At 50.3% G+C, this 26816-nt stretch overlaps 2 protein-coding genes across 2 annotated transcripts; both read left to right on the plus strand.

Moving 5' to 3' along the window:
• Positions 1–8195, plus strand: LOC105474318 (keratin 84). Its single transcript, XM_011728891.2, has 9 exons — positions 1–613; positions 1871–2079; positions 2605–2665; positions 3132–3227; positions 4132–4296; positions 4454–4579; positions 5078–5298; positions 5757–5788; positions 7260–8195. The coding sequence occupies exons 1-9, from the start codon at positions 68–70 to the stop codon at positions 7604–7606; spliced, it is 1803 nt and encodes a 600-aa protein (XP_011727193.2). The 5' UTR covers positions 1–67; the 3' UTR covers positions 7607–8195.
• Positions 8196–18885: 10690 nt separating this feature from the next.
• On the plus strand, positions 18886–26328 carry LOC105474319 (keratin 85). Its single transcript, XM_011728892.2, has 9 exons — positions 18886–19381; positions 21200–21408; positions 22000–22060; positions 22204–22299; positions 22952–23116; positions 23383–23508; positions 23894–24114; positions 24865–24896; positions 25317–26328. The coding sequence occupies exons 1-9, from the start codon at positions 18962–18964 to the stop codon at positions 25508–25510; spliced, it is 1524 nt and encodes a 507-aa protein (XP_011727194.1). The 5' UTR covers positions 18886–18961; the 3' UTR covers positions 25511–26328.
• The last annotated feature ends 488 nt before the right edge of the window (positions 26329–26816 follow it).

Consider the following 26816-nt stretch of genomic DNA (forward strand, 5'->3'; position numbering starts at 1 on the left):
AGAGGGACTCCCACCTCCAGCTTGCCCATTCTACACTCGCTCTTTCGCTCCCAACCAGGAAGCCACCATGTCTTGCCGCTCCTACCGAGTCAGCTCTGGTCACCGGGTGGGCAACTTCAGCTCTTGCTCAGCAATGACACCGCAGAACCTGAACCGCTTCCGGACCAACTCTGTCTCCTGCTGGAGTGGGCCCGGCTTCCGGGGCCTTGGCAGCTTTGGTAGTCGGAGCGTCATCACCTTTGGATCGTACTCACCCCGGAGAGCAGCTGTTGGCCCTCGGCCTGGCCGCTGTGGAGTCGGCTTTGGTGCTGGCTGTGGGATGGGTTTTGGTGATGGGAGAGGTGTTGGTCTGGGGCCTGGGGCTGGCAGCTGTGTTGGTCTGGGCTTTGGAGCTGGCAGTGGCATTGGCTATGGCTTTGGTGGCCCTGGCTTTGGCTACAGAGTTGGAGGAGTTGGAGTCCCAGCAGCCCCATCTATCACAGCTGTGACTGTGAACAAGAGCCTGCTGACCCCCCTTAACCTGGAGATTGACCCCAATGCCCAGAGGGTGAAGAAGGATGAGAAGGAGCAAATCAAGACCCTTAACAACAAGTTTGCCTCCTTCATTGACAAGGTACCTATGATAGCTGAATCTCTGGGTCTAGGAATATGACAGGCAAAATGCACTAGAGTGCCCTTTCCTTTAAAAAGAACTACTGGCCCAGTTCTGGGGTTCTGGGGACTTGACCTTGACCTCAGATCTTTCAAGTGCCTACCTCAGGCATTGTGGTGCGCTTTCTGGGTTGCTCTGCTGCAGAGCAAGGCCAAGCCAGAGGACGTGCTGCATGGTGGGATAGACTCAGACAGTGGTGACATCTTCTGGAGGACAGAGGAGCATCCAGCCAAACTCGAGGGCATCTCGACAAACTAAGATGTTCCATCTGGTCACTTAGAAATGTCTCTGAAACGGACTGGAAACACTGGGACTTTAGCCGGGTGTTGGCTGGTATATGTTTAAGAGGTTTTATTCTTTGAGATTCTTTTGTTCCTTATGAAGTTTTCATAGTTTCTGAGGCTGAGTGGCCTCATCTGTTCAGGCTTAGAAAAGCAGAGAATGGAGTTGATTAACTAAAAAAAAAGAAGAAGAATTCATACCCCCTCATGGGGTATCAAAATTTGGCCAAGTTGCCTAGATTCAGGGAAATTGTAGGGAATGACCACTGGTAGTCCCTGGTCTCCAGGGCGATAAGTGGGAACAGTGATGAGGATAACCCAGAGGAACTGACAGCCCACACACCGTGTCTATGTGGAGATGGAATGGTTATGTCTGAGAATGGAGGAGAACCTCTGTGAGTTTTGGGTTCTTCCTCTCTAAAATGAGAGGCTGGGGTAAAGGATCTATAAGTTATCTTCCAGCTTTACACATCTCAGCCAGTGGAGTATCTGAGATGTTGGATAGGACTTACAATCTGAGAATTCCCACCTTCTAGTACCATATCCCACCCCAAATGTAGTTTACTCTGCTCCTCATTCTCTGCCAGGGATGCCTGGCATCAGTTTTCAGATATAGGAAAACCCCAGCTTAAATAGAACCAACTCTTCCAACTTCCTGATGTACAGGTGTATCCCTTTCTTAGCGGCTAGATAGGGGAATGGTACTGAAGTGCTACAGTTCAAAACCCCATATTGGTAACTAGGCCTAACTGAGCACAAGGAGGGAGTCACAACCTGCCCTTCCAGCTTGTGCTGAGTTAGTGGAGGAATGAAAGTCAGCAGAGGAGAGAACCCTGTCGACACGTGGTCAAGTCATCGCTGGCCATCTCAAGAGCTTGGTCAAGGCATGAACCCTACCAAGCACTTCAAATGCCACTTCTGTGCCCTGTGGATTTAGGTGCGGTTCCTAGAGCAGCAGAATAAGCTCCTGGAGACCAAGTGGAGCTTCCTCCAAGAGCAGAAATGTGTCAGGAGCAACCTGGAGCCACTCTTTGAGAGCTACATCACCAACCTGCGGAGGCAGTTGGAGGCGCTGGTCAGCGACCAGGCCCGGCTCCAGGCTGAGAGGAACCACCTGCAGGATGTCCTTGAGGGCTTCAAGAAGAAGTGAGTGACATCTGAGCTGCACAGACCAATGACAGGCCTGGGCTGGCCCCAGAATCAACAGCCAAGCTCAGATGAGAGCAGCTGGAAGGATCAGGGTTGAATGCTGGTTACCACATCAAGCCTGGGGAGAGGGGTAGGGGGTAGTGATATGTGAACAGAGAGGAGGAGGCCCTGCTGAGGAAAACGGTGCCCATGTTTAGCATCTTTTTCAGTTGGGCCCTACTTGCTCTATAGTCAAGTGCAATGATCCTACGTCATTTCTATCAGAGAAACAAAGCAATAGACCAAGTTTTCAGATCCCAAACCCACGTTAAGAACGTGGAATGGCTTTGGAGAAACTGAGAGGCACTGGCTTATGAAAGGTCATGAAGATGAGACAGAGGAGACGATGTTATAGCATTCAGATAGCAGTAGGGAACCATGCTCCTGCATGAACTGAGAGGTCTTGAGAGGTTCACTGGGGAGTTGGGAGTAACTGCCTCTCAGTTCAGAGCAAGAACTCGCCCTCTTAACTTTTCTCATCAGGTATGAAGAGGAAGTGGTATGTCGGGCCAATGCTGAGAATGAGTTTGTGGCTCTGAAGAAGGTAAGGGGTAACCACAGCCCTGCCCAACTTCTCCTCTGGACTAGCAAATGTTCTCAAGACTCCCCAGGAAACTGCCAAGGCAGCCCTGTGGAGTCTGGGACTACTCACACCACCAAGACAGTGGAACCTCAGAGATAACAAGAGATTTCCTACAAAGTTCAGGTTCAGCCTCAGATTCTTTAGGATTGGGTCACGTGCGAGCAGAGGTATGAAAAGATGACCTAAATATCTTGGATTGTCTAGATTTTCTTTGCCTCTAACTGAACATCAGAAAATGTCCAGCAGCCCTTGGGGAAATGTTGGCATTATAACAGGGAAAAGAGTAAAAGTCACTGAGCTTCACTTCTATGCAGCGACCTTACCATCTGTGGGAAGTGGCTGCCTCTTTGCCCCCATCTCCAGACCCGGGTGGGAAGGTGAAACAGTGGCCAGGCGATGAGTATTTATCCTTCTCTCTTTTATACAGGATGTGGATGCAGCTTTCATGAATAAGTCTGATCTCGAGGCCAACGTGGATACCCTAACTCAGGAAATTGACTTTCTAAAAACCCTTTACATGGAGGTGAGGGCTCATCTTCTCTAGGGCACCCAAGGAGATCAATGCTTGGCCCGGACTCCCTGAGGGCTTAGTCTGGGCTAGCATATTTTCAAACATTTACTATAATATAGCTTTCCTCTCACTCAAATCTGTATGCTGTATATGCCAATATATCCTCAAATGGGGAAGGGAAGGTGAGCAGGCTTTTCAGCAGTCGGATGCAGGTCAAACTCCTTGGATCTATGATCCAACTCCTTATTTGCCAATTTAAAGACTGAGATCTAGAAATGTCACTTCCTGTGTACTGACCAGAAGACTGAAAAATTGATTTGCCAGGAGAAGTGAGAAAAAATGTGTTTGACCTAATTAGCAAAACCAGCTGTCTTTTGCTTCATAAGCAATCTGTCTAGTCTGGTATAGGCCCAGCCAGAGCTGAATTGCTAGCTCTAAGTGAAGAGGAAAGCCTCCTCTGGAATTCTATTTGCAGGCCAGTCCCAAGCCCCTTGGTTCTTCTATTAAGGGCTTGGGATATAGGAATTCCTAGACCACCATGTGCTAAAATATTGTCAGGTCTCAATGGTCTGTGACCAGCCCAGGCACTTTGCAGATAATCTAAGAAAATCTAAGCCCTAGAAAAGCTCCCACTTTCTTCCACCATGTTTTTAGGTCCCCGTGGCTTTAATACTCACTGAGCAAAGTAGTGTGTTAAAGGGATATCTCTGAGTAGATCACAAGAGTTCTAAAGTCAGCCTGAGATGGTTCTCAGGCATGTCTTTTTCTTTATCATCAATTTAGATGGTCTTGCCTTTTTACGAACCAATAAGTGATGCTCTCTGCCCATGACACCACTTCCTGGGCACCCTGTGGCAGAGTCCCAGCTACTAAATGAGACTCTAAGCACATCTATCTCCCCAATCCTCCAACACAGGAAATCCAGTTGCTGCAGTCACACATCTCAGAGACATCGGTCATTGTGAAGATGGACAACAGCCGTGACCTGGACCTTGACGGGATCATCGCTGAGGTCAAGGCCCAGTATGAGGAGGTGGCCAGGCGCAGCCGGGCTGATGCTGAGGCCTGGTACCAGACCAAGGTGGGCAGTGGAGGCTGGGGAAGGGATGGAGGCAGCTCTGGGGATAAGACTCATATATAATAGAGCGGGCCCAGGGAGGTTTGAGGCCCCCAACTCAGTGGGGGCTGTGATCTTGACCTGACCTTTGAACCCTCAAAATACCTTCCCCTCTCCCCAGTATGAAGAGATGCAGGTGACAGCTGGCCAACACTGTGACAACCTGCGCAACACACGGAACGAGATCAACGAACTGACCCGCCTGATCCAGAGGCTGAAGGCAGAGATTGAGCACACCAAGGCTCAGGTGGGCAAAGGAAAGGAGGGAAAGCCTCAGATGAGGGAGAACCAGGGCCTCAGGTTTTGGGAACCCCCAAGTCTAATGAGGTAAGGGAGACCATCAAGATCCAGAAACCAAGGAATGGAGGGACCAGTTCAGGAAGGCTTTCTGGAGGATAAAAATATGGAAGGGAAGGAGAGCTTCCCACGCAGAAGTAAAGGCCTAGGGCAGACCCAGCAGGGAAGGTGGTACAGAAAGAATAAGATTACCCTCTAGATGCCATGGGTCTGGAGCAGCTGAAATCAGGAGGGACAAAGTCAGTGGGGATGGAAACAAAAGAGCAATGCCCTACCCCATAGTGACATCAAACTACAGGATCTCCAGTGCCCTGGAAAGCAGCCACCACGGGGTCCCTCCCTGCCTTGGCCCCAGGCTATGTTCCTACTAAGAGGGGCAGTGTTTCTAACCCAACCTGGGGATGCCCTGGCACTGTCGAAGCCTACCTGCAAACTGCCTTTCCTGCAGCGTGCCAAGTTGGAGGCTGCAGTGGCCGAGGCCGAGCGGCAGGGTGAGGCGACCCTCAATGACGCCAAATGCAAGCTGGCAGACCTGGAGTGTGCCCTGCAGCAGGCCAAGCAGGACATGGCACGGCAGCTGCGCGAGTACCAGGAGCTGATGAATGCCAAGCTGGGCCTGGACATCGAGATCGCCACCTACAGGCGCCTGCTGGAGGGCGAGGAGAGCCGGTGAGTGCTCTCAGTCCAGCAGGAGAGTGAAGACAGACTTAGGCATCTAGAAAGATTAAGGAAGAGAAGGGGACAGTGAAGAACTGCAGACATACTTAGTCTTTAAAGATAACAATACCTTCTCTGCAAACATTAGTTGCATTGCCCTTGTCAGGGAGTTAGAAGAAGGCTCTAGATCTGTGACTCTCAAATGCAAGTCTAGACAAGCTTCACTAGAATCATTAGAAATTTTGCTAAAATTACTACTAATGATAAATTTCCTTAAATATTTTAATTTAATGGTTTTGGGATAGGGTCTAAGAACGTGCAGTTTTTCAGCACTCCCCAGATGTGTGTATAACCAGGGGTGAGAACCACTGCTCCACAGATCTGCTCAGACAAGAAAGCCCTTTTTATGGCAAAGGGGTTTTCAGTAAACAATAGTGCATGTGAAATGATTTGTTTCTTTCCCTTTCCAGGCTCTGTGAAGGTGTTGGACCGGTAAACATATGTAAGAAACTTGTTTTTTCCTCTTCACACATTTCTCTCCTCTTCAAACTTCCTTTAAACTCAGGCCCACACTGGGGTCAGGAGGCATCCTAGATGGCCGGTCTAACCACGACAGTCAGGGGAGCTGGGACCATCCAGCCCTGGACAGGGAGCACCTTCTTAGGTGAGGTCTGAGATCTCCCCAGAGCCTGCCTTCTCCAGAGCGAAACATTCACAAAGGTTTGCAAGGCCTCCAAAGTGGAGGACAGCCAGCATTTTTGCTTGAGTGGCCTTGTCCTTCAAGGGAAATATCTAGGGGACTTAGAAGGAATGGGAAGGCCTCTGCCAAAGGAGACTCTCATCCCCTGATGGCAAGGAATGCAACAAGGCCGAATGGAAATCTCCCCACCATCGATGCCCTGCATGCTTTGGGCACGGCAGGCTGGGGACACTGGCAAGGCAAGACCCAGCCCCTGCTCTCTAGAAATAGAATCTTCTTGAGAAGATGAGTCCTAGCTCATCACCTAGGTTGATGGTGGTCAACCTAACCCTGGAAGGATCCCGGGGGAGAAGAGCAGATATTGGCATCCCTGTTTTGCCCACTCAGAGAAAGTACATGATTTGCCAGAACTCATAAGGCGAACCAGATTTCAAACCCAGATTTCTGACTCCAAAAACACAAATGAACACTGACGTGTAGTGGAACCAAGTGCTAAACTGGGTGGGTCAGACAGTCAGAGCTACATGTACTTGGAAGAGAGTGTCCCTTCCCACTCCCACAGAGGCGGGGAGTGAGCAGGGGAAGCTGCAGGCAATGGCTTTCTGCAGGAGGTCAAGCCTGAGTGAACTTCGTGGATGGCAGGAAGGATTCTGGGAAAGAAGAAAGGACAGGAAAGAGTGTGCCCCTCCCTGGATGGGGCTGGTCTAGCAAGGTTTCGTTGGATTTGAGTCCTGAGGTATGGAGGTGTGTCCAGAGGAGAGCAGAGGGCTACAGAGCACAGACACCAGTGGGTCAGGAGAGAAGTGACAAGGGACTAGTGTTGGAGGAGTTTCCTGTGTGCTGGGCTAGGGGAAATGTGGAGACCACCAAGCGGCATAATACAACCGGAAGATAAAAGGCCCATGGCTTTATGGAAGCTATTGCTCCAGCTGTCTGGATAATCCAGCTCCCTACCTACATCTCACAACCCAATTTGACGTTAGCCATATATAAATGAGTCAACTTAAGGATGTATGCAAACATCTGGGGAATTGGACGAATTCATCATTTTAATCTGGATGTTTGATTTTAATGTAGTCACAGTCTTTGAGCCATCCAGACAAGAGAGGGAAAAAGTGTATACGGACTGTGTAGACAATAGGGACCACTTCTCCAGATGCCACAACCCTGCCCCAACTCCCTCCCCACCAGACCTGGAGGTGCAGCCCAGGGGTAGCATGGAGGTGGAGGGCCCTGGTGTTGGCAGCTTGCCTGATGCTTTCTTTCTCCACAGCCGTCAGCAGCTCCCGGGGAGGCCTGGTGTGCGGGCCTGAGCCTTTGGTTGCCAGCTCCACCCTCTCCCGCAGCGGGGTCACCTTCTCAGGCAGCAGCAGTGTCTGTGCCACCAGTGGTGTCCTGGCTTCCTGCGGCCCGAACCTGGGTGGAGCCCAGGTCGCCCCGGCCACTGGGGACCTGCTGAGCACTAGTACCAGGAGTGGCTCCGTGCTCATCAGCGAGGCCTGCGTCCCCAGCGTCCCCTGCCCCCTGCCCACCCAGGGGGGCTTCAGCAGCTGCAGTGGCGGCCGCAGCTCCAGCGTCCACTTCGTATCCTCCACCACCTCCCGCCGGACCAAGTACTGAGAGCCCAGCCCCAGACAGCTGCTGCCCAGAGAAGCAGCAGCTCCACGGCTCCCGCTTCTGCCCCCAGGGTTCATGGGCTCTGGGCTTGAGGGTCTCCAGCTCTCTTTCCTGCCAGGAAGCCACCCCTTAGCTCTCCCCCGGCTGTTCTGCCTGGCCCCATGTCCTCTTGGAGGATTTTTCTGCCATGTAGATGCTCCATTAGCAGTTCCAGCCAAGCTGGCTTCTCTCTGCTTCCCAGTTTCTTTCCTTTGGATCACTTCTCTCCCTGTCAGCGACAGCCTGGAGAAAGGCACATTCAGTGCCATAACAACAATCCACGCAGTGCCCTCACCACCCGTGGCTTCGGGTTAATTTGGAGTTGACTGTTCACACTGCAGGCATCCTTAAGTCCACATCCTTCACTTCCTTCCTCTTCCTTTCCCTGGTAGGAAAAGGTTCTTTCCTTCTCTCCCTGATCCAGGGGATCCCAGTCTTTGGTGGCCCCAGGCTCCCTAAGCCCCGAGATGGCTCTTCTCCCAGTGGCTTCTGTCCTGCTGTTTCTCTTCCTGTGTTGTTGGTGTAACTCCAGCATGCAAGTCCACGAGGTGGGGTGCAGGTGGACAGGCGGGCTCTGCAATGCTCCCCGTACTCCTGCCCCTGCACATGGTGTGAGGCCCAGCCCTGTCCACTGCAGGGTTGTGTCTGCAAGCTCCAAGGAGGCCTGAGGGCTGGGTGGGGAGGGCTGCCTGTGTGCGCTGCTCTTTGTGTTCCTGGGTTTTCAATAAACTTGCCAAGCTCATCTCGTAGGGACTCTGGCCTCTCCTTCTGGATCACACTGGGGTTGGGGGAGTTGCCTCCTAGACCCCACCAGATCACAGCCCGCCAAGCTGAGGTGGGGCAAAGACTGGTGTCCTGGGCACAGGGAAGACACTGAGGAAAGAGGGCCCAGGCCCTTCCCTGGAGGGACTCACAGTTCTGCAGGGCATAGGAGAGGTAGCAAAGGCTCCAAAAACAAGTGCCAGCCAGCCCACTGCCCACTTACCCCCACCACCGGGAATAGCCTTGTGCCCAGAGGCACCCTCCCATGACCAAAGTGAACCCTTCCATCTGTAGTTTCCTAGGTCTCACCCACCCTCAGTTCCCCCAGTTCATTATAGGTCCTTCCTGGTCTTTCTGTTTCCACTTGTGTCTCCATCCAACTCATTCATCACAATGCTGCTCGAAAGGCCTTTCTCACATAAAAAACTGACTGTGGTTCCCTCCAGCTCATATCCCTCAGTAGCTCCCCACTGCCTCCCAGAAATAGCCCAAGCTCCTTAACATGGCATACAAGCCCTATGTGATCTGCCCATAGACTTCCACCCCCAGCCATCCCCTCCACACAACCCACTGCCCATCTCTCATCTTTTGTCTGTTCATCCAATAAACATTTGAGAAGTGTCTACCACGTACCAGGCATGATGCTGGGAAAATGGTAATGGACAAGATTCAATCCCAACCCTCGAAGAGCTTACAGTCCTGTCTGATAGATGGACAAGTGCACAAGCACTTGACTCAATATGTTAAGTACTATATTATGAGTAGAACTCATGCTGTACTACCCAAACAAGAGGCCCAGCCCAGACTTGGGGCATCATTAAACACTTCCTGAAGGATATAATGTCCCAGCAGAGATGTGAAGGATGATGAATTAGCCATACTAAGAAGGAAGAAGTGTCCCAAGCAGAGGCAACAACAGCATGTGCAAAAACCCAGACGCTGGAGACAGCAGAAGCTTGACAATTTGCCTGGAGTTGAAATTGACCATGACTATAGCATAGAGTGCAAGACATAGCATCAGGTGGTGACCGGAGTCAGCCAAGGCACAGTCATGAACAGCACAGCTCCATTGGGGTGCATGTCTCATAGTAGGAATGGTTTTCTGGTCAGCCTCACTCCAAGACAGTTCTTCTGAGGGAGCAGGAAGCACGTCTCGCATTTTTGTGTGTTCTGCATTGCCAAGACCCCAGCCAGCACGCTGAGGATGTAGAGGTTGCCTTGCTCACAGCCTCAGGCCCTGCCTGATGGTGGGGTCACCAGCCACTAGCCCTCCTGCTTCCAGGAGCTCATGACTTCCCACTTCATCTTCTATGTGCAAAGTCACACACACCCCTTGGGGGCAATTTTAGTATTTGTCATTTTAAAAGTCATTGATGGGCCCATAACAAAAAGAAGTAAACAAAGGAGAGTCAATAACTTGAAGATAGATCAATAGAAATTATCCAATCTGAAGAATAAAGAGAAAATAAGATCTTTAAAAAGTTTTTTTTAAGCTAGAGAAAAATAACACATTACATATAGGAGAATAACAGTTCAAATTATCATAGACTTCTCATTAGAAACCATGAAAGACAGACGACGGTGGCACATCACATTTAAAGTGCCGAGGGCGGTGGAGGCAGGGAAGGACTGTAAACACAGAATTCTACAGCCAGCAAAAGCCTCCTTCAGAAGCCAAGGCAAAAAGAAAACAAAACCAACAATGAAACAAAAAGACATTCTCAGATGAAGGAAAACTAAGAGAATTTGCCATCTGCAGACTTGCTCTAAAAGGAAACAATGTCAGAGGAAAACATAATTTCAGGAATGAAGGAAGAACAACAGAAACGGTAAATATCTGGGTAAATATAAAATTTATTTTTGCTTCTTTTATGTTCTTTAAAATATATGACTATTGAAAATAAAAATGATAACTATTGGTGGGGTTTTAATTTATGTAGATGCAATATCTATGATGACTATCACATAAATGGGGGAAGGTAAATGTAAGTGATAACATATTACCTCTAAGTAGATTGTGAAAAAGTAGATTACATACATTGTATCTCTAGAGTAGCCACTAAAAAATAATACATAGAGATATACTCAAAAATCAATAGAGGTCAGGCGTGGTGGCTCACGCCTGCAATCTCAACACCGTAGGAGACTGAGGCAGGAGCATCACTTGAGCACAGAAGTTCGAGACCAGCCTGGGTAATATCAGAAGACCCTATCTCTGCAATAATAATAATAATAATAATAATAATAATAATAATAAATGAGTTTTTAAAGTCATAGATCAAAAGAAAAAAACTTAATATCTAAATAATCCAAAGAAGATAAAAAAGAAGAAATAGAGAAACATACATCAGAAGGGCCAAAAAGAAAACAAATAATAAGATCACAGAACTCAAATAAAACAATATTAATAATTACATATAGCATAAATGGTCGAAACACACTGTCAGGGAGAAAAAGCTTTCCTTTACCCACTTAGTTTTAGTGCTTGGAGTCTGTGAATTAAAATGACAAAAGACAGATTAACAGAAGGAAAGTTTAATGGCTACTGTCACTGTCTTTGGTAATTTGTGTCACTATCAATCAACCTCATTTAATTGACATTTATAGAGCACACCACCTCAAACAGAAAAATACACATTCTTTTCAAGTGACAACAGGGAACATTCACCAAGATAGACATTGTAAATTATGTAGCCAGTCCTGCCTGAATAACTCTACATCTAGTATGTGTGCACTGAATGTACAGTTTTAAACCTTCCCACAAAGAAGAGTTCAGACCTAAGCATTTTCACTTGTGAATTCTACCAACATTTAAGGAAGAATTCAACCCAGACTCTTCCAGAAAATGCAAGAGGAGGGAAAACGTCTCAATTCCTCTTGAGACTAGCATTACCCTGATACCAAAACCAAGTAACATTATAAGAAAAGAAAGTTATAAACTAGTATCTTTAATGAACAGAAATGAAAAAATCTTCAGCAAGGCATTAGTAAAGTAAGCACAGTAACAAATGAAAGGATAGTATATCATAACCAATGAGAGTTTAGCCTGGGAATGCAAGGCTGTTTCAACTTTCAGAAGTCTATTAATGTAATTCATGATATCAACAGACTAAATAGAAGAAACAATATAATTATCTTGATAGATGCAGAAAAAGCATTTGACAAAATTTAACATCCATTCTTGGCTTAAAAGAGAGAGAACTCTCAGCAAACTAGAAATTGAAGGGGACTTCCTTAGCTTGGCAAATGGAATCTGAAAAAAAAAAAAAAACCTACAGCTGACAGCATACTTAATGGTAAAAGACTGAATGCTTTCTCTCTAAGATTAGATACAAGATAAAGAAGTCTGCTTACACCACTCTTAGTATTGTAAAAGCTGTCCCGGCCATTGAACTAAGGCAAAAATATACAGGTTGGACATTGTGGAAGACAGTGTGGCGATTTCTCAAGAATCTAAAACTAGAAATACCATTTGACCCAGCCATTCCATTACTGGGTACATACCCAAAGGATTATAAATCATGCTGCTATAAAGACACATGCACATGTATGTTTATTGTGGCACTATTCACAATAGCAAAAACTTGGAACCAACCCAAATGTCCATCAATGATAGACTGGATTAAGAAAATGTGGTACATATACACCATGGAATACTATGCAGCCATAAAAAAGGATGAGTTCATGTCCTTTGTAGGGACATGGATGCAGCTGGAAACCATCATTCTGAGAAAACTATCACAAGAACAGAAAACCAAACACCACATGTTCTCACTCATAGGTGGGAACTAAACAATGAGAACACTTGGACACAGGAAGGGGAACATCACACACTGGGGCCTGTTGTGAGGTAGGGGGAAGGGAGATATACCTAATTATTAGGAGATATACCTAATGTAAATGACGAGTTAATGGGTGCAGCACACCAACATGGCACATGTATACATATGTAACAAACCTGCAGGTTGTGCCCATGTACCCTAGAACATAAAGTATAATTTAAAAAAATAAATTGACTCTTCCAATCTGAGGACATAGACTAGTACTCCTTTTGGCTAAATTTTTCAATAAAGTTTTATTATTTTCCTCAGAGGAAAAAATATATAGAGAGAGGTTGGAAAGCAAGAAATACAGCTCAGAAGTCATCAGTTTCTGTATAGAAAATTCTAAGAAATCTTTTCTTAAAAATCTACTAGAGCTAATAAGTGACTTTAGGAAGGTTGCAGGATGCAAGGTCAATATACAGAAATCAATTGTATTTCTATACCCCAGCAATGGAAATTTAAAAAATTGTTGAAGTATCATTTCCAATAGTACCACTTAATTCCAAAGGATGAATACTTACGCATAAACCTTTAAAAAGTATGTGAGGATCTGTATGCTGAAAACTACAAAACATTAATGAAAGAAATCAAAGAAAACTTAAATAAATGGAGAGGTATACTGTGTTCATGAACTGGAAGACTCAATATTATTAATATGTCAGTTATCTCCCAAAGATGACATAGGGGTCAAACCCATGGACAAGGGCACAGGCAGACCTGAGTTCAATCCCAGGTCTTCCATTTACTGGCTGCATGACAAAAGGTAACGAGAGGTAACAATAATATCTAACATATGTTGAACTGAGTAGTGTTCCAAATAATTCTCACAGGTTAGCTCATTTTATTCTTTCAATATCCTTAGGTGGTAGGTGCTTTTATTATTTGCCATTTGACAGATGACAAAACTGAGGCCCAGAGAGGTTAAATACGTGGTGAAGCACAGGAGCTCTGGCTCCTGAGCCCAGGCTCACCACCACTGTGCTGTTCTGCCTATCATGTAATCTCAATATGCCTCTTGCCTCATTTGTAAAATGGAAAAAATACGTCCTACCTCAAAGAGATGTGGGGATGACACACAATGATAATCCAAGGTGCTTGGCACTCAACCTGGCACACAGTGGGTACGCAATTGCTTCAGCAGTGGTGGTGGTGGTGGTGGCTTTTCTCTTTTATCAATGAACAATAGCTTTGTCAGCAGCTCAGCCACTCCAGTACCAACCACAGGTGGATGCAGAAGCATCAGGGACTGTCTCCAGCTTCCAAAGCTCTGGAAAGCAGAGCCAGCTGCAGGCAGATCCCTGGCCTTCTCTGCTTCTGCCACAACTGAACTGCTGCCAGGCCAGTTGTGGGAATTTGCTGCCCTCTTATGGCCACCAGCTTCGGACAAGAAGGCATAGGAGAATTTCAAAGCAGGATACCAGCAGGATTGGCTTGTGCAATATAGCAAGGGGAGGAGGGAGCTTAGAGTCTTGTGAAACCATTTTGTTGTTTTCCAAATTTGTAATTAGGACACAAACATAAAAACAGTAAGTAACAGCTTTTAAAAAGAAATCTATCTCCTTTCTCACCAGCCCAACACAACCGTTTTCACTGTTCTGTGTTCTTTGTCTCCATGGGTGTTCAGAAAACCACAACCTTGAAGCAGGAAAGAACCGGGGAGCGGTCTTAGTCCCATGGCTTTCAAACTGCATGTGTTCCTCGGGGCTCAAGGGCCAAGGCTTCCCACAAGCTGTCATTTTCTGCCAAATCTCAAATGTCTAAAGTATCCGAGATATCCATTCATTTACACATTCATCAGGCAGCAATAGTTACTGAGCACTTACTGTATTCCCAGCACTGTTCTAGGTGAACAAAATGAACAAAACAGACAAAATCTCTGCTTCTATGGAGTTTACTTTGGGATGATGGGAAAAACAGACAAAATCCATAAATAGAATAAATAAGTAAATTCTGGAATGTGTTAGGTGTGATGGAAAAATAAATAGATCAGAGCAAGATACGCCGGATGGAGAGTGCCCCAGGGTGGAGGGCAGGTTGCCATTTTTTTAAGGGTCAGAGAGATAGTGCTGGGGCAAAGCCCCGCAGGAGGTGATGGGCAAGCCACGTGCATGAGAGGGGAGCATTTGGGTGGAAGGGACAGCAGGGCACAGGCCCTGAGTCAGGAGTGCACCCTGTCCTGGTGCTCCAGGAGCAGTGGGAGATCACTGTGGTTGCTGAGCACAGGGAGACCGGTGACAAAGGCCACAACACAGACAGGCAGTGCAGGGCCTTGTTGGCCATCATTAGGACTCCAAGCAAAATGGGGAGTTAGGTGTTTGAGCAGGGGAGTGACATGATCCAACTTATGTTTTACGGGGCTGACTCTCCTGTGTTGAGAATGGAGTTGGAGGGCCAGGGGCAAACAGGGAGACCAGCATGTCAATCTTATCTATTCTACAACTACATAAGTAGATACACGGCTTTACATAGCTGTTTTCCTCCTAGGATTTGGAAGATGGCTCAACTGCCTAAAAGAAAGAAAAGAAATAAAAAAAATTTCAAAACTATTCATGCAGTCCATTCCTGAAATCAGAGGCTCTGTAATGACTGAGCCTCTGCTCTGACGCTGAGTAACCATGGAAAACAGCAAAGCACCAGGGAATGCTGCCAATAGGAAGGCACATGCACAGAATTCAGGAGGAGAAGGGAGTTTCTTGGAGTTCCCGTGGAGCAGGCCAGGGAGTAGCCGTGTCAGTTGGGCACGGAACCCTATCACCACACACTGGAGAGCGTAGAGTTGCTCTGACCCTCCCTTCTCTCACTTAGAGTCCCTGAATCATGCCCAAGTCTTGTGAAAGCCAAAGAGAGGGAAAGAGGGCTAAGAAGACCCTCCAAGAGCTGCATCTCAGCAGCTGCAGTGGCGCAGCCTTGGATGCATAATAAAACTGTGGCCAGCAGAGGCAAAGGGCAGTACCCAACCTGAATCAGCTGTGCAGGCCTTGTCCATGGGGAGCCCATCAGGATTGACTGAGGAGGACCAGCCCACTAGGAGGGATGGGAAGACAGCCCACAAGAGCCCAGGCAGACACAAACACAAAGCTGGGAGGATGGACAGGCAGTCCTAAGGACAGACAGTGCAGGATGGGGAAGATGTCAGCACCCTACTGTCTTTGGACAAATCCAGGAATTCTTCTTAGAAGGAGGGAATTTTAGCACAGTAGAAAAAGCAGAAGGGAAGGAAGGTAGTGGGCCTCTGGGGTCGGGGAGAGTCGGCTGCCCCAGGGAGCATCCCAGCTCAGGTAAAAAGCACCGCCTGAGGGTGGGGCTGAGGTGGGAGCAGTGAGACCTCTGAGAAAACCCCAGAATATGTACTCTGGAGCAGAGCAGATTCACAGGAGGTCTCAGAGGTTGCCTGGACCTCCAGGGTAAAGAACTTCTCTGCCCAAGTAGTTCCTGAAGACTTTCTGGAAGAAGCAGCCTCTTGGGGGCTCTTTACATTATGGGAGGGTTATGGACTCTTCAGATTCCCGAAACTAGACGGGGCCTTCAAAAGGTGCAGGGAGCAAGAGGGGACAGGGCCAAAGGAGGTGATGAGTGACAGTCCTTAGGACAAGAGGGTGTAGAAGTATGGAGTTACCTGGGGAGTCCCAGAGAGGGCATTTATGAGACAGCAGGGAGGAGAAATCACAGCCTCCCCCTGATGATCTCACAAAACTTTCCTGGGAGAGGCAGCTGTTCTGAGACATTCCAGGCCAAGGTGTGACAGGGAGAAGGTTGGTGGAAGGGAGAGGGGTGCAATAGGGCACAGGTGAATGAGGGTACAGTAAATGAGGATGAGACACTGAAAGGAGATGGGGCTCCCAGCCCTCAAAAGATCCTGACTCTCAGGGCAGCAACTTGGGTTCCACTGAGCAGGGTGGTTGGGTGATGGCTAGAGGCAGGCACGAGGCTATGTGTTATCTGTGTCCTCCCTGGGTAGAACCATAAGCAAAGGCCCAGGCCCTTCCAGGGCAGCTGTGCCAGATCCACCTGACCTGACTTGCTCCCTGGTCCTGGACCACCTGGGACCAGCCCTGTAAGGAATCTGCTCCCCTCAAGTCTTTGCCCTCAGCCCAGCTTCTCCAATCCGAAGCTCCACCTGGACAGCGTCCTGGGCGGCCCCCAGCCCCAGCCCTGGGCTCAGCACTGCCACCAGCAGTGATGCAAGCTTCACCCAGCATGCACGAGCACCTTCCTGTGGGCAGGGTGGGCCTGTCTCACTCCCGCACACCCTTGAAGGGGCTCACACCCTTGGGCTGGACAGACCTGCTGGTCCTGGAGAGGTATCTTAGCTCTGGAAACAGTGGACTACCCCCAGACTCCTGAATCCCCTGGCCCCACCTCCCCTTCCCGATTTAGGGTGGAGGGTTGGATGGGGTGTGTGTTGGGTGCAAGGGAAAGCAGCTGAAATAGGAGCCTTCCTCCAGCACAAAACCTCCTGCCCACAAGAAGGAACAGAAATGTCTCTGGTCCCATCATCTTTAAGAACCTGGAGGAGGGCAGAGGCTTACGGGAGTTGTGGAGAGGGGGAGGTGCTTATGGGCTTTCAGGCCCCTCCACCTGCCACGCTCGGTCCCCACCCTCCTCCAGGAATCCCTCTTGGCCCATAGCACACCAGCTCCAGGTCTACACAGTACTCAGTCAGTGAACTCACTGTCCAAACATCCCTGGACCCCAGCAACAGGCCCCACACTGAGCTCCCCATACAGCCTCCTCTCTCTGTCCCCAGACTCCACTCAAAATTGCTATACAAGTGAAATCAGACTAAAAAAACATTAAAAGCAGCCTCGAAAGGGTGAAGGAGTCATAAATGTGCAGAGGAGGTGAAGGCCGTGGCAGGGCAAGGAGCAGTCCCTCTCTGCTGGGCGAGGCAGGTGGGAGTGTTCCTCACGGGAAGGAACAGGCCTTTTCCTTTACACAGAGCTTTCCCGACCCAACAGCACCTTCTCACGTATCATCCTCTTCACCCTCCCAACAGCCCGGGAAGATAAGGATGAATCCACATTACAGTTAAGGAAACAAAGGCTCAGAGAGGTTAAGAACTTCCCCCAAAGCTGTACAGCTAGGAAGGATCCAAACTGGCCCTTGAACCAGGTCTTCCAGTTTTGATTCCATTGCCCGGGATGCCAAACCCAGTTGCTTTTCCGTGGATGATTATGATCTGCATATGTTCTAGGGTCAGCTGGTGCGACCACCTGCTCTTCCCCCACCAGCTGCCAAGGTCTCTCTACCCTGCCCTGAAGAACAATGTGCAGTGTGGAGGTGAAGTGGGAATCGATCAGCCTGATCCTGGATGAAGGTCCTGGGTGAGGTCAGCTGGCTGTGGAGATTAGAGCAGATGCAGGACAGAGTGCAGGGCATTTCGTGAAGGACTTACGGGAACACAATGGCAGTGTCTGGTTATGGAAGGCTTCCTGGAGGAGGAATTACCCTCTGAGGAAGCTCAACGGCTCTTCTTCCTTAAGTTCCTAACACTTGGGTGTCTGGCTAACCTCCCCGGGGGCAGACCCACATCCCCAAGGTTTGTACTCCATAAACATTAAAAGAATACACTCATTATCCTAATAAGTGGCCCAAGGACACGCAGGGAAGCAGAGACTAGAAGGATGGGGCTCCCAGAACCCCCAGGAGCCAGAAATCATAGCAACCTTAGACAAGAGTAAACCACGATCCCACTTCCAGCTTTGTGCAATGCAGTCTCTAAACATTCCTCTAGGGATGACAATTCAAGGGCTGGCCAACAGAAGGAATACCTCCTGTAACTGGTGGTCTGGGAAGTGAGACTCACACGACCCATTTTTTCTTAAAGAGCAAAGGAAAGGTGCCCACAGCAAACTTATAGCCCCCAGGTTATCCCAAGGTTGAGTTCTCCAATCCTTTCGACCAAATGGAAGAAAGTGGCAAGAGGGAGTCTCCCCATAATCCGCAAATGGCCATTATTGTGGCCACTGAGAGTTGTGTGGTTTGCACTTTTGCTGGGTGAGAAATGAAAGCTCTCGACCAGCGCCTTCTGGGCTGGAATCCAGAAGGTTCCAAGAGATCATCTGCCCCAGCCCTCTATCCCGGCGCCGGCATAGTCAAACTGACTGCTCTGGTCCTGAACCACATTCCAAGCAATGTTGCCTAGAGCGGGGGGGGGGGGGGGGGGGGTGTTCACCTGACCTATTGGCCCCTGAAATGCAATGATTTACTTGAGAATGTGTCCTCTGTGGAACCAGATAGTTGGATGCAATGATCCGCCAAGTCTCACCTAACCCGGGACCCTCCAACCTCTCCCTTGAGACAATGGCCCCGGCCTGTATCCCAAACCCAGCCACCCCCAGGCTGTTGTGGAGTTCAAATCCGTCTCCAAGTGTGGGTTGAGGCCATCTCACAGACAGACTGTGAGAAAATTAATTACTTAATATATGTAAACGAGCTTTGAAGATGAAAAGTGCAAACGCAGTCTCCTTAATAACATCTTCAAGACTTCACGGAGCCCCAGAGTCGCTGCTGAGCTCACCTTTAAGATGAGTCCGTGGGGAGTTGCTGGCAAACTTCCCAAGCCCATAAACAACATAAAATGGCTTTTCACTCCTTTTATGCAGCCAACCCCAGCTCTCCCCACCAATAAAAGGACCAGGGAGGATCAGAGAGACCAGAAGGATCCTGAGCCTCGCACTCTGCCGCCCGCACCGCCTTCCGCTGCCTCTCAGACTCTGCTCAGCCTCACACGATGTCGTGCCGCTCCTACAGGATCAGCTCAGGATGCGGGGTCACCAGGAACTTCAGCTCCTGCTCAGCTGTGGCCCCTAAAACTGGCAACCGCTGCTGCATCAGCGCCGCCCCCTACCGAGGGGTGTCCTGCTACCGGGGGCTGACGGGCTTCGGCAGCCGCAGCCTCTGCAACCTGGGCTCCTGCGGGCCCCGGGTAGCTGTGGGTGGCTTCCGCGCCGGCTCCTGCGGACGCAGCTTTGGCTACCGCTCCGGGGGCGTGTGCGGGCCCAGCCCCCCATGCATCACTACCGTGTCTGTCAACGAGAGCCTCCTTACGCCCCTCAACCTGGAGATTGACCCCAACGCGCAGTGTGTGAAGCAGGAGGAGAAGGAGCAGATCAAGTCCCTCAACAGCAGGTTCGCAGCCTTCATCGACAAGGTGGGTGAGGCCTAAGACGGTCCAAAGAAGCCTCCAGCCCTGCCCTCCCTTGGCGAGGTCCCAGTCTGCTGAGGAGACAGGATGGCTGCCGGTTTGAGGCAGCAGAGGGAATGACGTGCAGACCCATACAGGTGGAAGGGTCAGTTTTCATCACTTAACTCCCGCAGTATTTAATGAGGTTCAGGTGTGGTCTAGAAATTGAGCCTGTGATCCAAAGTGTGTGTATGTGTGTGTGCATGTGTGTGTGTGCGTGTGTGTGTGTAGCGGTGTGTGTGCGTGTATGTGTGTGTGTGTGGTGTGTGTATATGTGTGAGTGTGGGTACACGTGTGAGCATATGTGTGTGTGTATGCATGTGAGTGTGTATATGTGTTTGAGTGTGTTTCTTGAGCCAAGATGACATAGGACTATCAGAACTGTGTCTGAAAAACCAGACTGGGCAGCAGATGCTGGAAGAGTGGGAGATAACGGGGAGACCAAAAGGCCTTGTGGCTCCTAGCCAGGCAGCCCGTGAAGGTGCTGAGGTAATGCCCAGAGCCACGCTGCCTCCCCCAAGTCCTTCCTGCATCACTCAGCATGTGAGACCCCAGGCAGGTTACTCTGCTGGATAACAGGACCTGCCTCATCCACCTGTGAGGATTAATGAGTCCATGCATGAAACATAATGGCAAATAGCACTCAATACATGTTAGCTGCTATTATCATTATTTTCCAAGGACAGTGGTAGGTGAGGAGGTGTAACAGCCAACCCAGGCCTGGCAGCCCCTTCATGAGAGAGAGCCGAAATGCAGATGGGGAGGTGGCCAGGCTGGCAGGAGGAGGCCCCCTAATGCAGCCAGAGTGTGGAGAACTCTGCATAGCTGTGAGTCTGCTGCTCAAGAAAGGTTTGTAGGGGGAAGCTGGGAGCCTCCTTCACAGGCTCCTCCTGTGTCCACAGGCCTCTAGCAGAGCAGAAGGACCAGCTTTGAGGGTCTAGGATCAGGGTTTGGGGGCAGATGCAGTGACCTTCCCGTTTTCACTCTTTCTTTAGTAATCTGAGTCTGTCCTCACAGTGATGGTCTGGGGTGGGTATCAGCATCTCCACTTATCAGACAGCAACTTGGAGCTGAGTGGGTGTATATGAGCAGCTCAGACATGCTGTAGGGGCAGGCAGAGCATGCCTATCTCATGGTAAGACTATCACTTACCATGAGCTGGGCATTTCATACCTTGGAGTCTCAATTTCCCCATGTGCAACATGGGTTAAGTAATATCTACATCCCACAGGGCTGTGATAATTGGATGGAATTGTTAGATGATATAGACATAGACACAGATATTAGACATGGATATGTATATCTTAGCACAGGCCTTGGCACTAAGTAGTAAATATTTAATAAGTGTTTGTTGCGTATATGAACAAGTGAAGGACAACTGGTAATTATAATAATAGTTAAATACACTGAGCATTTACTACGTGTCAGGGACTGTTCTAAGCACTTGATACGCATTAACTTGTTCAATCTTCACAAGAGTGCTAAGACAGGCACTATTCACTCCATTTTAGAAAGGAGAAAACTGAGCCCCAGGAGGTTAAACAACTTGCCCTTTAAAGTATCAAAACTGGGACTTGAAACAGATCTTTGGCTTTGAGTCAGGTTGCTTTCCCTCGCACCCACAACTGCCTCCCTGGGGGCCTGGGAATGGGCCCCTGGAGCCGCAGACACTCAGCTTTATGGCTCAGCCCATTCAGCCAGCACCTGAGGGCAGAGAGAGCTGTGGGAAACCAGGCGCCTTGCGCTAGGCTCCCTCTGACCCTCTTCTCTCCACCTGAATGGCAGGTGCGCTTCCTGGAGCAGCAGAACAAGCTGCTGGAGACCAAATGGCAGTTCTACCAGAACCAGCGCTGCTGCGAGAGCAACCTGGAGCCACTGTTCAGTGGCTACATTGAGACTCTGCGGCGGGAGGCCGAGTGCGTGGAGGCCGACAGCGGGAGGCTGGCCTCAGAACTCAACCACGTGCAGGAGGTGCTGGAGGGCTACAAGAAGAAGTGAGTGCAGCAAGCTGGGGAGACTCAGGGGAAACTCAGAGAGAATGCTGGGAGGCTCTGCCCATAGCCCTCTTGCCACAGATTCTTTCAGATTCCAATAGCAGGCTGCCTGGAACCCAGAGCAGATATTCAGTGGGGCCTAGATGTCTTCAGATTCCTGGGATTCACCTCTAAGACTCCACCCCTGTGAGCCTTAGAGCTACTTCCGGGGAATGAAGAGAGGAAATCCAGTGGAATTCTGACACTGTATGTCCCTACCCTTCTCAGCTTACCTTTATGACATGGGCTCTGTGATCTCCCTGCCAATGGAACCAGCTCTCTTGGGACCTAGGATGCACAGATGATTTTAGACTTGGGGGAAGGAATGTGCATTCCTAACCCCATCTCAGAGGCAGAAGCACTGCGGTGGAATGAAGCCAGGCTGGGACAAGGGCTAGCCCATGAATAATACAGAGAATCGATCCTGGAGGGGCCAAGACAACATCTGGAGGGGATTAACCCCTTTTCAATCCCCTGAAGAACTTGCCCAGGAGTTGGGATGGTATTCAAGGTCCAATTTCTCAGCTCCAGCCCTCTCTTTCCCACACCCAGGTATGAAGAGGAGGTGGCCCTGAGAGCCACGGCAGAGAATGAGTTTGTGGTTCTAAAGAAGGTGAGGGGCTGGTCATGGGGCAAGGAGGAGGGGGGCCCATCAGTGCAAACTCCAGCGAGGGGCAGTGTCACCACACTGACCAAAGGCACCTTCCTTTGGTCTCCTCTCACATGCATGTCCCCTCCTCTTTGTCCCACTGCCAGGACGTGGACTGCGCCTACCTGCGGAAATCAGACCTGGAGGCCAATGTGGAGGCCCTGGTGGAAGAGTCTAGCTTCCTGAGGCGCCTCTATGAAGAGGTAAGGGGGCACCTGCCACCCAGCCAGGGAAGGTGGAGAGGTGTTTTGGAGACAGAGGAGCAGTGAGGCAAGGGTGCATGTGTGTGCCTATGTTTGCCAATGTGCAATGTAAGTGTGAAAAGAGCTTGCACATACGTGCCACGGGCCCACAATACAGAGGCCATGTCCAAGTTCATGTGTGTGAGGAGCATGGGGTACACATGTTCTTGGGCTGCTCTGTGTCTGTGACCTCTGCGTGTTGGTGTGCTGCCTGTGTGAGTGCCAGTCTAGAGATGGGCACCAGAGTGTGCATGTGTGGTGGGGGTCAGGATGACTTTGCACATAGGGCATGGTCCTCATTAATGGACTAATAACTCATCCTGGCATCCAAACCCCAACTCCCCTGCTGGGTGACTTTGGATCAGACCTTTTTCACCCTCTGGGCCTCAGTTTTCCCACTTTTAAGGCAGACACTGTTCCCAGATGGCCTCTACAGCCCCTTTCAGCTTTGTTGTTTGTAAGGAGCCTGTGCATGAGCGAGGGTGGTAGGAACAGAAGTCATGTAACCTTCATGACCAGTGCCTGGTCTAGGGAGTGGACGTTGCCCCCTGGGGTGGATCATATGGCCCAGATCAGGCACCAGAAGCAAATGCACTGGCTGTTGGCCCCACAGGAGATCCGTGTTCTCCAAGCCCACATCTCAGACACCTCGGTCATAGTCAAGATGGACAACAGCCGAGACCTGAACATGGACTGCATCGTCGCTGAGATCAAGGCTCAGTATGACGATGTTGCCAGCCGCAGCCGGGCCGAGGCTGAGTCCTGGTACCGTAGCAAGGTGAGTGGCACAGGACACCTGCCTGCTAAGCATGGCAGTGGGAGGGATGTGAGGCATCTATTAGAAAAGGCTTCTCTTGCCTGGGAATTCTGATCCATGAGGACAGTACGAAAAAGTCCAATAGTTCTCAGGTTAGGGTGGCCGGGCAGGACTGCCATGTGTGGTTGCACAGGCTGAGCACTGTACAACCTGCACAATCATCCATGGCGCCCTGAATGGATGGGAGGTCCCACCCTGAGCCTCATGAGCATCTCTACTTCCCCCAGTGTGAGGAGATGAAGGCCACGGTGATCAGGCATGGGGAGACCCTGCGCCGCACCAAGGAGGAGATCAACGAGCTGAACCGCATGATCCAGAGGCTGACGGCCGAGATTGAGAATGCGAAGTGCCAGGTGGGGTCTGTGGAGGATTCAAATATCCAGCACGGGCAGGCTGCAGCACCTGGCCCTTAATCAGGCCTCACATTGTGCCCATGAGGAAGCAGGGACCCAGAAGGAGGGCAGGGGCTCTATCATATTTCACAGCACTCAGGCCATGTCACTAACTTCCAAAAGGAGGATCCAGCCCCTTCCTTGGCCACCCTGTGACTGCCATCAAGGAGAGATGGTGAAAAGCCCACCCATCTCCTCCCTTGTGTTCACAGGCCCATTAACTACCTGGCCATAGGCCAACCTTCTCTCCAGGACCCTCCTCTCCCTGCCCTAGCTCCATCAGCTTGGGTGAGCCAAGCTGTGCCTTCTCTCTCTCATCCTGGCCCTCATATCTCCACCCTGATAGCGTGCCAAGCTGGAGGCTGCTGTGGCCGAGGCAGAGCAGCAGGGTGAGGCGGCCCTCAGTGATGCCCGCTGCAAGCTGGCTGAGCTGGAGGGTGCCCTGCAGAAGGCCAAGCAGGACATGGCCTGCCTGCTCAAGGAGTACCAGGAGGTGATGAACTCCAAGCTGGGCCTGGACATCGAGATCGCCACCTACAGGCGCCTGCTGGAGGGCGAGGAACACAGGTGGGGCTAAGAGGACTTTGTGGGGTTTCAGAGGTGGAGGCTGTGGTCCTCCAGGAGTGAATTTCCTTGAGCTGAGTGTGAGCTACAACTCTGGCCATGGCTAGTACAATAGCTCCAATAATAATAATGCTAACTGAATGCTTCTGTGCTCGACCTGTGCTAAGTGTTTATTTTATAATCTTCACAATCCAATAAGATAGGTATGATTTTTCCCATGTAAAGATAAAGAAGTAGGCTCAGAATTCAATGCCTTTATCACGGCTGCGCAGTTAATAAGCAGAAGAGCTGGGACCTGCATCCAAGTCTCATGCCTCCCAAATCCGTCCTTGTTGAATAGCTTCCTACTGAAGCTGCTGCGTGGCCTGCCACATAGGCCTGTGTGTTATGATGATGATGCACTTCTATATGCATTTAGCTCTTCATTAACCACAAAGTCCTTTCATACCCTGCTGTATCTGATTCAACTCTCCTTCCTGTGAGCTTGATTGGCACCATCCAGGCTGGTCACCATCACTCAAACTAGGGGCACTGTTCATAATCTTACCTGCTGCTGCTGAAAATCAGACAGCCTTGTCCTCATGATTAAAACCAGCAAAGAAAGCAAGCATGTAATGCAGATTTGGGGGAGCCCTTCTTCCCTCTCAGGGGTAGACTCTGTACACAGGATAACCCTCTCTGTCCCCAAGCAACCATCAGTCTCAAGGAATCCAACTCAGTGTCTGCAACTAACAGAGTTTTCCTTCTCCCTAGGCTGTGTGAAGGTGTGGGCTCCGTGAATGTCTGTGAGTATCTGCCTGAAATTCTCCTAGAAAAATGGCTTTTTTGATGGAAAAGCTGAACTCATTGGCCTAACCCATGGAGCCTCAAGTGTTCCCCCAACTGTTTCACCCTCCCCTGGCTCCTCAGTGGGGGCCATGACGGGTGTTAGAGAAAGCAGAGCTGAGTGCTCTTCACTAGTGTTGACAGTGAGCTATAGGCCATGGACCTGCGACCTGGAAGCTTTGCTCCCCGGGGTCCAGGGGTCCTCACTTCCTTCCTGCCACAGTCCCCTAGATGGACTGTGCGTCTCAGGAACAGGACCTGCGTTGTTGACCACCAATTCCTTGCAGAGGGAGGCAGCTCCTGCAGTGCCCTGGGGCTTGTTGTAGGGTAGGTGAGATCGCAGGGAGCTGCTCACCCCTCCATGTCTCCTCTCTCCACAGGTGTCAGCAGCTCCCGTGGCGGAGTCTCCTCTGGGGGCCTCTCCTATAGCACCACCCCAGGGCGCCAGATCACTTCTGGCCCCTCAGCCATAGGGGGCAGCTTCACAGTGATGGCCCCTGACTCCTGTGCCCCCTGCCAGCCTCGATCCTCCAGCTTCAGCTGCGGGAGTAGCCGGTCTGTCCGCTTTGCCTAGTAGAGTCATGGAGCCAGGGCTTCCTGCCAACCGCCTACCTGCCTGCATCACTGCACTGAATGGCATGTGAATGTAAAATGTGTGCTTGCTTCCAGAATCTTCCGGATGTTCCTACAGAGGGAAAGACCCTCAGGCCGCTCCCCTGCACCTTCTCATGCTAGGGACATGTGTCCTAGTTGTCCTCCTAGCAGCATTTACAGAGGCGTTCCCAGCCCTTCACTCAACTCCTACTTAGCTCCAAAACACCTGTAGCCAATTTGCATTATTCCCCAAGTTCTCAGGGACAAGACCAGTCCCCCAGCGTAGTGGTCAGCAGGGAAACTCCACCTCCTGGGTGGAGGCGCCATCCTAACCATCCAGCCACAACCCGAGAATCAGGGAGAAAGTCCCTCTTCAGCAGCCCCTCCCCCTGGCTGGGTAGAACGGTCCCCCAGCAAGCACTTGCCTGTTCATTCCCGTTCATGTTTTGCTTCTCTCTCGGACTGCCTTCCTGCTTCTGGGCTAACGTGTTCCAGCCAGGCTCCTCATGTGACCTCACAGTCAAGAGGCCCATTATTGTGGGGCATTCTTTTGCCTACAGCCCCTGGTTAGGGAACTTTGGACGGGTCTTGCTGTTCAGTGCACCTTTGTACATTTCAAAGAAGACCCCATGGCTGCTCCAGATGCCCCCTTGCTGGGTGCGGGTGGGGACTGTCCAATGCAGCGCTGGTGGGACAGAGTCCAGCCACTTCCTAGGTCTCCCTCTTATGACTGTCTATGGGTGCATTGCCTTCTGGGTTGTCTCAATCTGTGTTTCAATAAACGCCGCTGCAATGCAAGGATGTGTGGTCTTGTGAACAACAACTTCTCCACTCCCTTCTTGCCTCTTCTGCAGCTGACCAATCCCAGCCCCCTCCCCATGCAGTGTTTCCCCAGTCACCCCCCAGAAACTCTGCCGCTTCCTGTCCACTTCCACAGTCTGATTCCACTTGTTCGCCCTCAGACCCCTCAGGCCTGGACCATAGCCCAGCTCCCCGCGGATGGCCTCTTTCTCCCCGACCCACCCTGCGTACTCCCAGCAGCCAGAACTCCATCCCAAACTCACTGCTCTTACCTGCTCCTGCCTGGCTCAAGTCACTTCCCCGCACATGTGTGTGCTTCTTATGCCAAATGCAGGCTCCCTCCATCACCTCCTTCCCCAGGTACTCCTCAGCCCTGTCTAACCCCTCCACGCAGCGCTCATCCTCCCAATCATGGACTCCACCCCAAGAAGACAAGTCTACCCTCTGAGGCAGCCCAGAGCCACTCTCTCCTACATACCCCTTGT

This window comes from Macaca nemestrina, chromosome 10, assembly GCF_043159975.1.
Source record: "Macaca nemestrina isolate mMacNem1 chromosome 10, mMacNem.hap1, whole genome shotgun sequence".
NCBI lineage: Eukaryota > Metazoa > Chordata > Mammalia > Primates > Cercopithecidae > Macaca > Macaca nemestrina.

Bases quoted from the DNA above. Each gene is read 5' to 3' on its own strand.
- LOC105474318 (XM_011728891.2), top strand. From the start codon at position 68: ATGTCTTGCCGCTCCTACCGAGTCAGCTCTGGTCACCGGGTGGGCAAC. The intron at 614-1,870 runs GTACCTATGATA...CTGTGGATTTAG, and splicing joins TTGCCTCCTTCATTGACAAG to GTGCGGTTCCTAGAGCAGCA. The intron at 2,666-3,131 runs GTAAGGGGTAAC...TCTTTTATACAG, and splicing joins AGTTTGTGGCTCTGAAGAAG to GATGTGGATGCAGCTTTCAT.
- LOC105474319 (XM_011728892.2), top strand. From the start codon at position 18,962: ATGTCGTGCCGCTCCTACAGGATCAGCTCAGGATGCGGGGTCACCAGG. The intron at 21,409-21,999 runs GTGAGTGCAGCA...TCCCACACCCAG, and splicing joins CTGGAGGGCTACAAGAAGAA to GTATGAAGAGGAGGTGGCCC. The intron at 24,115-24,864 runs GTGGGGCTAAGA...CCTTCTCCCTAG, and splicing joins CTGGAGGGCGAGGAACACAG to GCTGTGTGAAGGTGTGGGCT.